We start from the raw sequence: 17572 nt of genomic DNA, 5'->3' as shown, positions 1-17572 counted from the left end.
ACATTAGCAAGCTGTTGGGTCTCCACAGTCCTGACCAAAACTGAATTCTTATACAGGCTTCGGTGGCTATTTTTTGTGGATATCTAAGTATCGTTTATGTATCTTTAGCTCTTGGAAAATGCCAGAATGCTCATGCAGTAATGACGAAAGCAGAAAAGATTATATATTTAGCTGTTTTCCAGAAGGTACTGGAATGAAACTGACTTCTTATTGAGAATGACAGCTCTTCTGTGTAATTACTTTCAGATTTTTGTCACAGTGAGTCTATCACACAATTCTCCGTAAGACAAAATGTCATGCTTAATTACGTAGTGTAACAAATTAATTTGAACAAATTAATACCAGAACTTTTGCTTCTGCTCTGTTACCTGCCTCTAATAACTATTTGAGATACACATCAGCTGCCATTTATCAGTAAGGAATTAGAATCTTCTGCTAAATTTGTGAACAATTTCTTTCAATACATTGCACTGCATTTATTGCAAACACCTTACCTTAATTTTTCCCATATTTCTTCACCGTACTTATCAACCACCAAAGACTTCAGGCATGTATTTATAAATCCATACTGCAAAAGCAAGTAGGAACACGGAAAAGATACACCGATTTTCCAACTGCAGCCCAAACGTGCCCTCCCACCGCAGTTTAAGACTCCAAATAACGTTTGACAGGCATTGCATCTCTCAGTAAAAAGCATAACCGTTATCTTGGCCTCCTACAAGCGTGAAGCGGAACGGAGCAGACGTCTCGCACGCTACTTCGCAGATGTCGCCCGGCAGCCCGCAAGCAGAACGGGCTGACCGCCCAACGACCCCACACCCGTCCGCAACCGAGCCCGCGCGGCCGCCGCTCCTGCCCGCCGAGAGGCAGCCGGCCGCCCCGACCCCCTCCGTGTCCCCGGGCCCGCTCACCATCGCGCCACCGCCCTCCCGGCGCCGGGCACCGCGACACCGCCGCCCGCCGAGGCGGTCCTCCCGCCGCCCAGCGCCGCCGCCGGGGGCCGCCTCCCCTCCCGGCGCCGCCGGCCCCCGAGGCGGCCCGGGGGCGGTGGCAGGGCGAGGCCCTGCCCTACTGCTTGAGGCGGCGAGGCAGGCCCGCGGCCGACAGCTTTTGGGGAAGGTGCGAGGCGGCGGGGCGTCCGTTCGCGAGGCTGTGTGCGGTGGGAGCACCCTGCCGTGGGCTCTGTGGCACGGAGCATCGCTCCGTCGCTCTGCCCTGCAGGTGGCACATCGCGCAGCAGGTAACCTTGCACTGAGCTTCGGTGATGCCTTTTTGATAAGAACAGTCCTTTTCCTGACCTCTCTTTCCACCTCACAGCTCTCGTGGGGCTTCTCTGGTCAATCAAGCAGATTTTTTCTCAAAATCGGTCTCCAGCCAAACAGTGCCTGGAGTTGGGCTTGGGAGAAATGATAAAAGCTTGATGCATGCCTACAGCTGTGCCGCAGAGGGCTAGCTAAGCCTTCACGTAGTCCAGTGTGTACACAAAGCCCTCTGCATTTCCCAGGTAATACAAAATATTTATGTAAATGTGTGCCCGTGAGAGCTCATGCTTTTCAGCATCAGATGAGATGCAGATGGGACGCCTGTTGGCTGTGCTGAGGCACCTGTAGTGCACCACATCATGGCCCAGAGGTGGGTGCTGCCCAGCCCTTGTGCAGCTCAGCCTGAGCCCCCTTCTGCTTCTCCTATGCACCAGTATTTTTACTCTTACACACTCACGAAAGGGAAAAGGTGCTTTGTTTTGTTTTGTTTTCAAGAGTTGCATCCATCTGCTTGAATGGGTCTTCAAGGAAAAATGTCCAGGAGAGCTGCCCATCATCCACAGGGGCAGAAAGTCTCACCCACAGCCCCATGATCGGCAGGTGGGATCTCCTTCTGCTTCCCTGGGTGGCCCCAGGAGCCGCAGGTGGTGCCAGCACACAGCTTCCCCCATCACAGTGTGGGCACCCTTCGCTTCGCTTCACTTACCTGAAGGACAGGCTGGCTGCTTGGTCACAGTCACAAATAGGAACCACAAATAATCTGAGCACACATCTGTTATTGCCATCAGTACAAATGTAACTTGCTGTATGATTATAGATTATTTTTTTGTCTGTGCAAATTTTGCCCACATAAAAACTTGTAGCTAACATGAGTGCAACTAAGTGACACTTGCAGTGACAAATCAAGAAGATAAAGCTGTATAAAATGAGAGAAGATGAATGCTAAATCCTGTAAGAACTGTGTATTTCTGCTTGTTGCTTCCAGTTTACATTTAAAAACTACTATTTTTATGTTTATCATACTTGAATCAGTATAGAGATTTGCAAATTAAATAAGTAAATACTTTAATATCTTTAATTTTTCTTATGGTTTGCATAACACCTAAATAAACAATCTGATTATTTTTTGTAACAAAGATAAGCAGCTACCAAAAAGATTTAGAGATGCAATTCAGGAAATCTATCCAAAGTTCAAATTAATGCCTGTATAACTTGTATTGCACAAGATAATTCATACTGGAATCGAATTAATGATTGCTGCTTTAGCCCTTCCTTTGATTAGTGAATTGATTCTGTTATTTTTTTCCAGGTTTATTTGGCATTATGGGAGAAAATTGGAGGAAGACCTTTCAAGCCATACTGCTCGTAAGCAGGTTGTTGGTGGCCCTTTGCAGTCCACAGCCACGATGTGTCCTCATCACCTTTCCCATCTCTAGCTGAACTATGGAAGCCATCCAAGTAAGAGAACATAAAGCAAGATAGAAGGTTTACAATATTCTTCTGCCGTGATTTTTTTTATTATTTGTAATTTGTTATTCTTTTGGCACGGATCTTTTCGTAATCAGTACTACAATTCATAAAATATTTAAGAGACAGAACACCCTATATGCTTCTGAATCTCAGCCCACTCTGTGTCAAATGAAGAAAACAGTACTCCCTTTCTCAATCTGTTTGTGAACATAATCGCTCCTGGTGTGGTGTATTCAAGTCTCTCAGTGCATACTGACACATGCTGACCCACCGTAGTGGCCTGGAGCAAAATGCCACCTGCTTTGACAAGTAAATGCAAAGGATATGCAAAGGAGAGGTTGGAGTAAGATGCTTTGGTTTCAAAGGGTCTCTTGCCTCCCAGACCAACTAGAGCAAATGGGGATAAGTTCAGGCAGAATTGGACAGTGTTATTTTCCTCTGTGACTGATCCTTGGGAAGTCCTCAGCGGTCTTCACAAATGCACATAAGCACCAAAGTGCCCAGTGCTGATGGGCTGACTGGGTTAAGTACAGATCAAGTGTACCCGTCCTGTACAAATTGCTAAATGTGATGTGTCTGGAAGCCAAACAGCAGCCCAAGTTCTGCAACCCCTGTAAAGCTCTGCAGTCTTCCTGACAGTCTGTGAGTGCTTGTATCTTATGTTTCTTCTGCCTCTGTGTTGAAAAGTCAGTTAATTCAGAAATGGGCTGCTGTGGCCTTGCCAAAAAGATATTCATCCATACCTGACAAAATCAAAAGGCAATTTTCCCTGGCCTTTTGTTGTACTTCTACCCATCTAGTAATAAGCAGCATCCTTGGGCACAGATAGTTCAGCAAAATAAATGGGCTGACTGCAAGAACTGTATATGCTTTTTTCTTCAATTAGATGAGAAGTGAAGGTAGGCAATATAGCTGTTTATAAATTCTGGTTGCAGACTTGGAGAATGTAGTCACTGACTTTCTTAGTCTGTGTATGCAAGGCCATCCTCCTTTTTACTACTTTTTCATTCTGTCGTGCAATTATTAGCTACAGTGAAGAGCCATATGTGAATAGCCATGTGTAAGGACTGCTGTAACCATCTGAGATCACATTCTAAACATTTCAGTCTGAGCTCAGAATACCACCACAATAACAGAATACTTTCTCCAAGTGGATGCCAGCAATCTCCGTCTCTAAAGATCCCCAGTACACTGTTCTTTTTAGCATCCTTACTTTAAACTTAGCCTCACATTCGTTGTTGAGATATCATGTGTTCATATTAGTCTAGACAGCCTGCAGTGACTTATTAGTGACTTGAAGAGAAAAGGAATCTGTCCTTTGACCAAAAGAGACCAAAGAGAGAATTTATATAAATATGTATTGGTAGGCTTCCAGTACTTCGTGCTACCAAACCATGAAGACAGCAGATGTAGAATCTCGATTACAAATAAAAATAAACATAGAACATGTGAGATCCTGCATTGTTTGCATGGCTCTATTTTTGATAGATGTATTTAAGAACCCCAGCAGTTATATATGAATTCTTAGTAAAGACCCGAGGCAAAATTTAAATGTCATCAATGTAGGCTAACTGAACTTCAGTGAAATTGTATTAGTGCAGGCCTTACCTAAAGAAGGCTTTCAAAAACCCACCTCCTCTGGTTAACTGTTAAGCTGAGGTGGAGATGTAAGACTGTGTCAATAGTATTTAAATCAGTTTTGCAAAACGGTCAAGAAAAGTTACCAGCTCAGATGCAAAACCTATTCACAAGTGCCCTTTAACACACTGAAAGGGAGGGAATTTAAGGAATGAATGATTTGTTCACAGAGCTCGATAGCCTTTGGCATCATTCCCTTTCCCTTGTCTTTCCATGTATGCTGCCCATGTAGTTAATCTCTTCCTGTGCTTGAATTGCTCTGTATTCCCCTGGCATTTCCCTTCCTGGGCATTATTAATTTCTGAGCCTGGGGAAATCAGGACTGCATCAATGAAAATATGTGTAATACAAAGGAGAAACAAACCCTGTGTTTACATTCTCTTCACAAAACTTTCTATTTAAAGTCTTTGTGCACGTCCCCTGGGTATTTTCTTTAGCTTGTAGCTTGTATCACTTCCTACCTTTGACAGTAGGTATCCAATGTCTTTGTTTTCCAAATAGAAAATAGCTCATTACTGGTATTTTGGCTTCTGATTGCTGGTTAATGGAATTCGTTCCAGCTTTAGCATCATTGCAATAAGCTACAAAGAATCATTTGTCATGACTGCATGGGCCAGGCTCATTTCTGCTGTAGCTCACAGACAGCATGATTATCCAGGAGACTAGAAGAATGCAGTAAAGAATAATGCAAAAATGGATAAAAGCCAAGGCTCATCAATCTTTGGTGCTGTGGTATTACATCTGTATTGTACTCAAAGCCATGCAGTTTAACATATTAGCATATGAAGCTGTCTGATTGCTTTCTGGGGTCTTGTTCTTTTGGAAAAGTAACTACAGATTTCAAGGTACTTGGGTCAAATGAAGAAATATTTTTATACTATCTGGCACAGGCTGTGCTGTTAAGCAAGGTTGTATTTGCAGAGTCTGTAGTGTATTTCTCTTCCATCAGCTGTCCTGCCCTGTGCTTTAAAAATAAGGGTACTGTTGATGTCACCTATAATCAGCCATGTAATAAAAGTCTCCAAGGACGCAGCTCAAAAACCCAAAGTAATTCTGCAACATATCCCCAGCAATGTTAAAGTGACAATAACAGATAAAATCAGACATGTGCAACGTATGCGGCTTGGCTCAGCCCATCCTGCGGCCACCTCCTGCCCCACACCATCATGGCAGCAGTTCTTCCTGGCTGAGAGGCCTGGCCCAGCCAGAGGGCACACACCTAACTCAGCAAGAACCAAACATCAGTGTGACTGGCACTATCTAGGCTGAAACCAGGGCACGGGGAGGGTGCAGTGCAGTGCTAGCTCAAGTCATGGCAAATAATTTTATGCACTTTTTTACATTGCCTAAGCATAGTCCTGTGAACAGCCCCTTCTCTGGGGAGGGCCCAGGGCACATGGCATCCCAGGGCAACGTGAGGGAAGCGCCTTTGGTTAGCTTTGAGAAGGCTCAGGGAGGATCTGAGCATTGACTGCAGCTGCCTGCTGGGGCCATGGAAGATGAAACCTGTTTTTTTCTGCTAGGTGCTCAAGTGGTAGAGGAGTGAGAGGCATTAGGTTCATGCTGAAGAATGTACAACTCAGGCCAAAGGAAAAGCCTGCCACCATGAGGGTGCTCAAACTCATAATACTTGACTTAAATATTGTAAGAAACTACTAACTTACCTTTAGAAGGGATAATTCATGTAAACTCCATTGTGTTGTATTAGATACACGCAGGTTTTGTCCTTAAGAGGTGACTCAGGTGTCCTGTGTCATTGGTCTGAGACAAACCTGTAACTGTTAAATTGCAAATCTTATTTACTAAACTGATGGTTTTACTTTCCTCTTGTCTGAGTTCTGCCCCAGTCACCATCACATCCAGCCTTATTTCAAATTGAAAGCCTCTCTCATCTAGTGAACTCTCTCCTTGGCTACCCTTTCCCTTGAGACACCTTTCATAGATACTTTCTTGGTATTTCATATAACATTCAGCCTCCTTCCTTTTTCTTCTCCTCCTGGTAAAATTTTGCAATAAAATTATATATAACATACCTACATTTCTCATGTCATGATTAAGAAATATGTTTGCTCAAATTTTCTGGGATAGAACTTACAGCATGAGAAAAGCTTACAGGTTATTTTTGCCTGAAAAATACTTGGATCAATTCTATGAGAAGGTGAAGTTTGCTATCCCTTTTAGCTGATAGCTTTAGGGGGGCACAGGCTTGGTTTTCAGAAAATTACAGCTCCCATGATCCCCAGGAAGAACTGGGCCTGAGCTTTGACAGCATTGCATTTTAGGAAAATGGGAAAGTACATAAAGGTTTTCCTCACTTAAGCAAGACAGGTAAAATTGATAAGTTAATGGAGAGTGGTAAATGCTAATGGAAAATCCTGGTGGAAATCTGTGATGATAATAGGAGAGGACCAAAAGGCAGAGAGGGGTGGCTAAGGGGTTCTAATGAAACAGTGGCTTTGTTATGTAGAAAGGCTATTAGCCACGAGTTTTTAAATGTTCAAGCAAGGATGGCTAAGGAGCTAGAAGGAAGTAAGTTTTAAGGACAAAATTTAGCTTCTAGTGATGTGCAAATGAACGCTGCGGGAAAAGGAAGATTGAAAGAATAAAATGCTTGTGTCCTTGTGCAGTGTGTGCCAGTGGGTCCTTTAAAGTATGCTGGGATGAGACTTCAGTTCATCCTGTAAAGGGAGGGGGAGGTGGTAAGTGTCGGTTGGTTGTTATGGCACTTTTATTTGTTACAAGGGATAAGGGCTTACCTGAAGAATTCATGACCTGCCTGACTGCAGTAGGGTGAGTTGGTAGGATAAGAAACTCAGATATAGACTAGCTGATAGCAAGTAGAGGCACTGCAACTTAGCTTTACGTTTTCTGTGTCTCCACCTACAACTGTAATCTCCTTTTTGATCTCTCTCTTTTGAAACTGTAGGTGTTGGTGATGATCTAACTAGCACCTGACTCTCCAACCATCTGTCTGGGAGGACTGAGTAGGGATGAGTGAGCTGTGCTCTGTAATGGGCGTGTGGCTGTTCCACTGGTGGGTCCTGATGGAGGATTACTTACAATTTCCTTAATTTTCCTTTCACTCCTGAAATACCCCCTCATCCAATCAGAGATAAATGAACTTGAAAGGCACAATCTGTCAAGATGATGTGGAGAGTAGAGAAAGGAAAACCCTATATCACCAAGAAGTCAAGAGGACAGGTCTTTCTGATGCACTTTCTGAAGTTGTGCTGCCTAGCTTTATGTGTCTCTACCCAGTGAGTTCAGATCATAATGCAAGTAGGTCCTCCATTATGGGCTCAAACAGAATAAATATAGCCAGAATAAATACAATTAGATGTTTGAAAAGATTCACCACAGAGTTTAAATTGTTGGCCCAACTTCTGTTGTGGCTGATTACACCAATCCTCAGTAACAGGAAGTACCTTTTGCAATGGTAAAAAGAAAAAAAGAAGATTAATCTTAGTCGTCCAGACTACCTCCTGAAAATGCACTGTACCATTTTGGTCTGTGTAGGACACGCTGTTTCTATCCAAAACCTCCTGGGGTAATTCAGGGACAATACCAGACTTTGTTCTGATTTTGGATTTGTGCTCAGTTTTGCTCTGATTTGGATGGTAAACATACAACTGAGACTTTTAATTCTAATGTGGAGCTATACATATTTCAGATTTTCAGCAATTCCCCTAATGACTGATTTTTCCTTGATAATTACTTTTCCCAAACGTAATGTTTTGAAACCTAACTTGGACCATCTTGATTTCAGCAAAAATAATTCCATATAGTTGCTCTTAGGAGGTGGGTAGGGATTGAATGTCTCTCTTTTATTTTAAAATGAGTAATTTGTTGAAAGGCTGTTTTGTTTAGAGTAAGAATTTGTATTTGCACCCCTCTGTAGTGCAGTTGAACTAGTCCTGCCCCATCCGGATGAAGCAGTTTAGTTGAAGCAACAAAGAACTTGACAAAGATTGTGAAAGCTGTCCAAGAAGCAAGATAAATAGCTGGTGCTCAGCTCCAGGATCAGAACCAACCAGTCAGCGTGTGCACCCCATGCTTCTGTGCAGATTTGTTATCTGCTTAGAAATCCCATTGTCCTCATGACAGACAGAGCAGAAATCTGCCCAAATGTGGGGAGGTCATTGGGCTTTAGAAAAATCTCTCACAAGTGCAGCTGCCCCCTTGCTGCAGTGTGCTGTCCTGCTTTGCTCATCATCCCAACCAAGACTGCTACACTTAGTGCTGAAAGCAAGAGAAATCCAAGTTGTGGGCTTTTTGGACAGGGGACAAAAGCTACTCTGAGATATGGCTGTGGAATTAGTGAAGTGGGATGAAGCAGCTATGCATATGTAAAACAGGAGCTGTACTGTAATACAAATGACAATTCAGAGGAGCAATGCTATCTTTGGCTGCATGGAATAATATGGAGATGACAGAAAAGGCATTGTAATTTGTTTGTGTGGACAGAAAGCATGCTGTAATTTGTGTGCATGTAATTGTTTCCAAGCGTGCAGGGTTGTACATCTTTTTGAGTAATTCTGCCTCTTTGCTGCCTGCACAGCAGTGCCTGAAGCCCCTCGGTGGCTCTGTATGCTCCTTTGTTGCTGCTTGGCGAGTTTCCCCCTTTCTTTTCTCCTTTTTCCCTACTTTGATAGAATAGCATTCTGGGAAAGGGGATGCCTGCTATTTATAAAGCACTGCAATGCAAACAAATCAGCTCCAAATGAACCTTGACTGGGAAAATCTGAGCTACACACTGTGCATTATACGCAAGCAGCTAGAAATCATTGCCAGGCAGGTGAGGAGCCCTAAGTTCCAGGTATCTTTTCAGTCCTTTACCAATGACTTCTCAATAGAAACACTTATGATAAATTGGTTAAAACTAGACTGTTAATTTGTTTTAAAATGTTTATTTATTTCTGCTTGACGGGCCTGTGCTCTGTTTAAAGTAATCATCAGTTACTAGACTGAGCTGTACCATGTCTTCAAAGCCTTGTAAAAGTGATACTTGTAAGGTAAGTAAATGGTGTTGCCCACATTTTCCTAAGGGAAAACAGAAAAGTAGAGCAATGTACAGTGAGGCTGTAGGGGAGATGATTCAGCATACAGCTCTGGTGCTCCAAGTCAACAGATATGTACTCTGGATCTTGTTTTGTTAGCTGAAATAAACTAGTAGGGATGTAAAACTGGAGGGATGTGAGTTCATTACTGAGAAACAGAATCATTAACAGCTAATTGAGAGGAGGCTAGCTCCAACTTGTCCAGCTGTTCTCTCCCAACAGCTTGTCTGATGGTGTAATACATTAAAAACAATAGTAATCCTGCTGTCCAGTAACGTGTATAGGCTAGTTATTATAATCTTAACTACAGCTGAAAGTAGAAACTCAGGTAAAGCCAACCCCAGTCTATAGCAACAATTCTTTCAAAGGATTGGTCATTAATACAACACTCTCTGCGTTGCATCGGTTTCCTTTGCTTACCAGATTTCCTTTGCTGCCTCTAAGCCAATAGTTTCATTCCTCATTTTATCCTGTGGAAGCATTCAGATGCCAAAATCCATAATGGAGTTTCAGGCATGCAACTTGCTGGGGCGTCTTAGTGCAATAAGGCAGTATGTCTTCTCTCCCCTCCTGTTTAAGTATGGGCATTGAAGGTTTCATTGCCTGCTTCCAAACCTAAAGTGAAGGAGTTATTAAACAGGTTTGAGGCCACTTTTCTAATACAGACTAACATCCTCAGCTATATGGCTTGGTTCCTTCTCTTTGAGGGTTAGGAGAGGGACTTGCAGTGGAGTATTCTGACTCCAGATCAATGCCCGTTCCTGAGCAGCAGGCTGCTGCCACAGAGCAGGGTGCCCAGCTCTGTGCTGCTCTGACAAACACTGTGTATTAGGTAACTGAACAAGCTGTCCTGCATTCAGGATTATTCATACCACCGTGACATTTTCTTGAGTACTGTAAGCACAACACTTGCACAACACTTTAACAAAGGGAAAATGAGGTAGGATTGCTAGAACATCTTTCCAGCACCTGAAAACTACACGGTCAAATTAACCCCGAAAAATCCTTCAAATCCATACCTGTCACTAAATTATAATTAAGATATGGGATTAGCCAACAGAGCTTTTGATTCATAGAGCTAGCACTGTTGAGCATGAGGAAAATAATAGATTTTATTGGGTAATTTGTGTGTTTGGACGCACAGTCCTTCAAGCCAAGTCATTCCTATGGCCCTGAGAAATCCCTGAATGAAAAATTCTGCTGTTGCCACGAGTTGTCATTAAAACAGAGAGCAAAATCCTCTGCATTTCACCTACCACATAATACCAAAGAGAAAACACTGTGAGGAAAATTCTGCTCTAATGCTTAAATTTCTGTCATCTGAAGAGAGGCACCATTTTTCCTTACTGCTGTAGAAAGGAGACTTGAGCTCTGAAGCTCTACTTCCAGCTTGGCCCCATGCAAGCAGGCCTGAAAAGCACAGTAAGTTTTAATTAAATGTTTAAGTTTCAAGTTTAAAAGGCCTTCACAAATAAGCCTTGGTAATACATATGTTATTATGAATGATGAGGTGTATCTTAAAATATGTATTGTTGTTAAGCAAACTAAGGCTACTGAGAATAAATATATATGCATGTATGTGTGTATATAAATATGTGCACATAAATATGTATTTTTTTTTAAAGGAAGACGTCTGGTGCAAGTAACAACTATAGAGCAGTGACAGCAGCCTGCCTTGCCTGCTCTGTTCAGCACCGTGACGGTTTCAAAGACCTTGATGTCTGACACAGCTGCACACAGGAGGAAGTCACAGAAGTAGATGCAAAGAGTTTTGATCAGAAGGGAAAGTCCAAAAAATATTTTCACAAGCTAATGCTAACACATGCATAAAGAGCTTGGTATAACTACATAAGGAAATGGTTGGTATGGTATAGACTTCTCTGCAGGGGAAGATGGCTGGTATTCCTTTTTTGATATGAATATCTAGAAAAAAAAGGAAAAATGTAAAATGACATGAAGAAAGAGTTCAAGTGTTTTAGGCTCTACTGAATTATGACTAGAAAATCTTGGACATCTTGATGGTAAAAAAGCATTTCTGTTCTGTTTCTGTTAACCTTTCTAAGACAGGAACTCGAGCTTCTGTCTGAGAAGAATCTTACCACTGAAGTATATTAAAACTGGATGGGTATATTCTGAGCAAGGCACTGTTCAGAGTTTTGCAGAATGTCTGAGGTATTTTCTGAACAAGCTGTGGGCAAGGGCTCGTAGGATGGCGTCTGTATTCATTTTTCTTCCTGTTGCTGATCTGTCTTCTCTGTATGTGGAGCACTATAGTAATATGTGGCTTTTCAACAGCACTTCCACCAAAGGAAGAGAGGCAAGCTCCTCTTCACTCTTACCTTTCAATAGGAAGAAGTACTAGAGAGAACTGACTGAGGTCTAAGCAGCCTCTCACCACTGGCAGGGGACGGGTGCACATCAACATCATGCCAAGTGGTGGCAAATCAGAGTTATCCAGCATGTCCTGTCACGTACTTCTGCAGCTGGTGTAGGACTGAATGCCAAAGTATAAAAACACCAAATATGAAGATTTAGGAAGCCAGTGAATCAGCATGTCCTTCTGAACTTAGAGAAGCAGTTTTCTAGCGTAGGCTTATGTATCACCCCATAAGGTTTAGCAGGAGATTCATAGAAGCCTGGAAGACTGTTAATATTAGAAGGAATTGCATCTATTTAACTATGTCTTTAGCCCCCTTCAGAACCAACCTCGCTTTCTAGCAAGGTTTAGGAATTTGGCAGATGGTTTGAAGAGCTGGACTTTGAAGTTCCTCTCTTCTTTATGGGTTCTTTCCTACAAATACTATGAAGCAAGTCTGGAATATCATCGTACTCCTTACAGACATGTACATTTTTTCTTGTCAGTAAACAGCAAACATTACTGTTTAATAAGACCAGCATTATATTTACTGGGACCACAGTGTACAATGAAACACCCCAGTTCCTGCATATGGTGCACACTTATGTTACAGAAACCTGCAATAAACAAGTCATTTTTAGACATTTCTCCCTCTTTCAGAAAAGAGCTCATTTATCTGTTGTTTTCTTACTCATAGTGAAGAACTGTTTGGAATGTGTTATTAAAGATAATGGATGCATTTGAGAAAAGGCTTTTTTGGACTTCTGTTCACTAGAATAATTTCCTGAAGAAGTTAGAGGAGTCCCAAAGTGTAAAAGCAAATCTAAAAATCAAACGAAACAAAACAAAAAACATATCAATATTCTTGAGTGAAAATCTACAATAAAATTAAGGAGAGAATTTAGTTACAAAATTCTCTAGATATGTTTCTTGAAAGACAACTGTGCCACCATGATGCTGATGGGACTTGTGCAACAATCCTTAGGCCTTTCCACTCTGATAAAAAAATCTTCCCAACTCCCAGTATTCCAGCTGGCACAGAGACGGAGAGAGGGATGTCTTCAGAGATCTCTGGGATGTGTTCAAAAATGCATGTAAGTATATATGTCTTTGGTACTCTTCCAGCTGCTCGCTTAAACTTGACTGTGTACTGAGCACTAGGTGTGAAAGAAATATACTTGTCTTTAAAGCTAGCTAGAAAAGGATTTTTGTTTGTTTAATTTAGAAGTTGGCATTCTGCCTCATACTTTTTCTTGTTGCTAATAGCAGGTAATTTCAATCTCTGTCAGGTCCTGAGAACTGCTACAGGAACTGAGTGCGCAAGAGAAAAGGATTTACACCTTTTCATTTGGCTGACATCAAGTAATTTGGCAGAAAAAAAAATCTTTGGCACTCCTGGTTTTAAGAAATTCGCAAACCAAGCAGGCTTTGCTGAGCTGTTGTTCAGTGTCTAAGAATTCCTAAACTGCAGGATTTCAGCAGTGAAATGGCTACAATAGGAACATCGCTTCTATTATTTCTGAAACACTGTGGGACCACCTTGGAATTTTCTTGCTGTTATTTTTCTGAACAATCTGGTGCTGGAGACTAAGCTTGCAGTTAGCATTTATGCCGTGTGTTTTTCATTTATGCATATGTTTGTCAAATTCCTTTTCTGCTAAGATGCCTACTTGGCTTAAAAATTAGCAAAATAAGATGGGAAATCTTTGAGGAGGAGAATTCACGGATGTCTTTAGTAAAGCAAACCAAGGCCTGAGGGAGCCTGGAAGAGCCCAGCTGCTGGTGCCCACGGTTCCATCTGGGTACTGCTCCTGGCAGGCACCAGCACCAAGCCTGCACTTCCTAACCACACATAGTACATTCTGTGACTCAGGGAGTGCAGGCTGGAGCCCTAGTGACAAACGTCCTCCATCACAGGCAAATGAATAGAAGGTATTTCTAATATATGTGAATACACAAAGGCATCCTGCATATTGGAGATGTCAGAGATGTCTGTTATGATGAATTCCAAAGTAAACTTGAAGGAAATATTAAGTAATATTGATGAAAAAGTGAAATTGCATCATTTTGAAAATCCCAATATGCTATGATTATTTCATAATTTTCACGTTCTTCAATACTAAAATCCTGAAGCCAATAGAAAGTAATGAATCATATAACTGAATCTATATTATTGGTTGGCAAAGGTCTCTGCTGATAGCACACGCTCATCTGTAATTGTTATAACTCATCATTTAGAAGAACCAGAAAAATAGAAAAGGAGATTAAAGGCAAGTAACTTGAGGAATTCTGTATTCCTCCACCCCCAGTTAGACATAGCAGGATCATTTTGAACTGAAAAGGAGATTATTATATTTCAAAAATCATTCTTATTGTCTTACATTGTCTTAAATTTACTACTAGTATTCTCTATCAATATTAAAAGAGAGGCATTTTATAAATTCATATCATTTTTCTATGGTACCAATTTTGCTATTTGTTTAAATTTAGCAGATCACAAATATGTGCAATACAAATGATTTTCAGGAGTGCTGGGTGCAACCTGTATGCCTCATTTGAAGAATATTTCTTGGCTTATGCTATATGGGCAGAATCTGCAAACTCTTTAAAAGCATTTTAAATCTAAGTAGTGACTTTAATAATGACATGAATAAAACAACCTCTAGCCAGGTAAGTGGAGCCAAGTATGCATTGAGATCTGGCCACAACAGATTTTAGTCCTCAGAAAGAATTTAGGTCAGAAAGAGATGCTAAGAAATTGACTGCCATTCCGAGTACCACTGCAAAACTTATTACTGTTGTCCAAATATCTTTTCAGCACATCAGGCTTGGATAAAGTACATTAGTAACAAACCTTAGTTGATATACACTACATTTCTATTGGGAAGATTTTGCTAGACGTAGTATGCCTATCTTGATACTGCAGTCATGCATAGATGTAGATTTGCACTCTAGTGTATATAGTTCTTCATCCTATTTTGTTTTTTCTGTCCTTTGTCTTCTAATCACATTTGAGTATATCTTTTACCAGGCATTGTCATACTACGCAAGACAGTGTTTATTTCGGTATTTCCTGAAGGTAAAACAAATACCTCGTTGACATCAAAAGCTTATCCTTAATTGCATTCCATGGCATGACTGTTTAGAGAGGTGGGCTGCTTTAGGACTCTTTTCAGACTGAAAATCTGAGAACCACAATCTTAGTCCTGCAAACACACCTTCCTTCCTGCCACACCTTCCCTGTAACCTACCTTATCAACATCATTTGCAAACTTGTTCACATGAAAAGGCTGTCTATAATTTTTTGTGCTTGTCTGGTGCTGGCTATGAAAATTGTTAGTTGGCCCTTAGATAATAGTCTAGTAAAGATATTACAAATAATTGTCTGCTTTGAAGAAGAATAGTGTCTAAATTTATTGTCATTGTATAAAATCCATTAAACAGGTCACTTTTTGCATTGAACTCAATCTTGAAGTTGAATTGAAAGCTGTGTAAAGGCTGAAGGACAGTTGTGATTTTCAGGGATGTTTATTATGCAGAACTGAAAAACCAGACAGTTGCATTGGGCAGCCAACCTAAGGACTTAAGAGACCACTTGTGAGTATTCAGTTTGCAAGCCTCTTTGACTTTGAAAGCCTTGCTCCCTCGCCCTCTAGTTCTGCATTTTCACCATAGCTGAGCTACCTACCACCTGCACAGCTCTGCCAAAAATGTGTGTGTGTCCAGGGAATAAGTGCACAATACTCTGCTTCAGGCAAGGTCAGCTGGGTTAATTCAAAGAACTGACAAATGTGGGCTTATGCCCAGCAGCGTGCTTTGTCCAGGGCAGATTTGGGAGAGAGCAGCATAATTCCAGCCTGCAGAGCTGCAAAAAGAGGCCTGATTTCCAGGAGTGACAATTCCAGTCCCAGGATCTTTAGCCTGCAGAGCCAGGTCTGGAAGAGGATGTTTACTGGCAGCCCTATTGAAAATAATGAGTATTTTCTGAGGCTACAGTCATGTGGCCATTGTAGAGATGGCCTTGTGGAATTCAAAGACGTGCGTTCCCATCCTTAAAATGGAAATTACCCTCTTCCTGGTATAGTTCAGGTGTCCAAAACAAATCACCTGGGCACTCACTCCTCACATGTTTCAAAGGCAACAGGATCAGTGAGTACCATCTTCACTGTTCAATAGGGCTGGCTGGATGGCTGCTGTGATGACAAATGTCTGAATGCCTGTCATCTCTTACACAGGCCCAGCTGCTTCTCCAGTACATAGGTGAACCTAGACTAAAGATCATTCACTTTGCTACCTAAGGCTTTGTGTGGCACTGCAAAGGATCTGGAAAGAATACAAACTGCATCTGAGTAGACACTTAGCTGTGATTAAATAACTTTTAAAACAAAGCATGTGTTTAAGAGGAGAAAATTTCCATGTGAGAAACCTAGAGTTTATACCAGAGTGTGAAATGGCCACAAACATACAGGCATTTCAAGAATGCAGGCCGACCAAGTCTGTCACTTAACTAACAGGAAGCATCAGTGTAGCTGAGGCATGAAAGTTGGTACTGGCCAGAAGCATGGTAATCTCTGGCAAGCATGACTGCCAAAATGTGATAACAGGCTTTCCCCTCAACTCTCAAAGCAACTTCCTTCACTCCCAAGGAAACTGAGCTGGCACTAAGTTCCCACAAGAAGCAGATCTGCCAGGCACCTGGAGAAATGTCCCTGCTGGCACTGTGTGCCACTGAGCAGCTGCACAGCCTACCTGCTGCCTATTCAGGGCCTACCCACTGCCTGCCTGCCTGCTGCAGGTGGGCTGCTGTGATGGTACAGCTGATGGGAGCATCTTGGTGATCAGAGCTCCTGCTATGCAGAAAGCAGCTCAGTCCATCCTGACAAAACTTGCTCTGTTTGGATTCTGGCTTGCTATTCAGCAAGATACCAAGCTTCAGCTGACAGGGTGAATAAGGATCTGTCACATCCCTTGGTAAATGGTTTTAAGGAATAATTACCTTCAGTGCTGAAATGATTTTAATCTAGCTTCAGTGTCCAATCGTTTTGTCTTGCAGTCTTTTCCTAATTGATTTCAATGGCAGCACTCACAGAAGCCACTTTCCCTGCAGGTGTTTGATGCACCAGGATGATTCCTCTCTTAACCTTGGAGTCTTGGTGCATGATGGTGCTACAGTGTGATCTCTTATTTCCACCTGGGGTGGAGCACAGTGCTTATTTTTCTCCTAACAAACACATTTTCTCTGAAAATTAGCCTCCAGTAGTTTGGAGCATCTGCCTCTTTCTGGCCATTTTCTGACACATTGTATACACATTTGTTCCTCTCTAACATTGCATTACCAGGTAGGAAAATGTCTGCACCTGAACCACTTGTTTTACCACCATTGCAGCTTTCCCTATTGGTTGCAACAGCTGAAGCATTGACATTTTTTATTTTGTGTGTGTGTAATGTGAGCACACAGGTCTTGTTGTGACCAAACCACACTGCCTGTACAAACTCTCTACTGACAGTGAGGCTCAAATCTAGAAAATGGAACTAGCACAAGAATCTGCCATTTCTCAGTGTGGTAGTAGCAGAGCAGCAAGGATGCCAGGCTTTCGCACAGTTACACTGCACTGCTGCAGTCTTTGTTTGACAGAGACCAAGGCTGGGTACAAGAGAAACAGTCTGTACAGTAATTGCAGCAGCTGCTGCTGTAGGAGAAGCTGTAGTGCTGGGAATTACAGGCCATCAGTCTGCCAGGGTATTTTGCAGTCATCTTGTGCAAGATGACAGTCACAGGCATGCATTAC

The 17572-nt window shown here is 42.0% G+C and overlaps 2 protein-coding genes across 9 annotated transcripts in view; one reads left to right on the top strand and one right to left on the bottom strand.

Moving 5' to 3' along the window:
- Positions 1–17572, top strand: part of SERPINE2 (serpin family E member 2) — a 606689-nt gene that overhangs the window by 449798 nt on the left and 139319 nt on the right. The window lies entirely within an intron of this gene.
- Positions 1–17572, bottom strand: part of LOC128082334 (guanylate cyclase soluble subunit beta-2-like) — a 36061-nt gene that overhangs the window by 14199 nt on the left and 4290 nt on the right. For 3 of the 8 annotated variants that reach the window (XR_008207614.1, XM_052686405.1, XM_052686399.1), the window contains exons 1-2: positions 912–991; positions 495–568 (exon numbers count right to left, since the gene is read on the bottom strand). Coding sequence is in view for 3 of the 8 variants with exons in the window: in XM_052686405.1 (XP_052542365.1) it covers positions 495–568; positions 912–914 (77 nt within the window). In the remaining 5 variants the exon portion in view is untranslated. Of the gene's footprint in view, positions 1–494; positions 799–911; positions 992–6034; positions 6149–9847; positions 10043–11766; positions 11852–17572 lie in introns of those variants that run through there. The other 5 variants (XM_052686402.1, XM_052686400.1, XM_052686404.1 and 2 more) reach the window with 4 other exon arrangements.

This window comes from Tympanuchus pallidicinctus, unplaced genomic scaffold, assembly GCF_026119805.1.
Source record: "Tympanuchus pallidicinctus isolate F22 unplaced genomic scaffold, pur_lepc_1.0 scaffold22, whole genome shotgun sequence".
Lineage (NCBI taxonomy): Eukaryota > Metazoa > Chordata > Aves > Galliformes > Phasianidae > Tympanuchus > Tympanuchus pallidicinctus.
The sequence above is the reverse complement of the archived record's forward strand: the minus strand, read 5'-3'. Positions and strand labels throughout refer to the sequence as shown.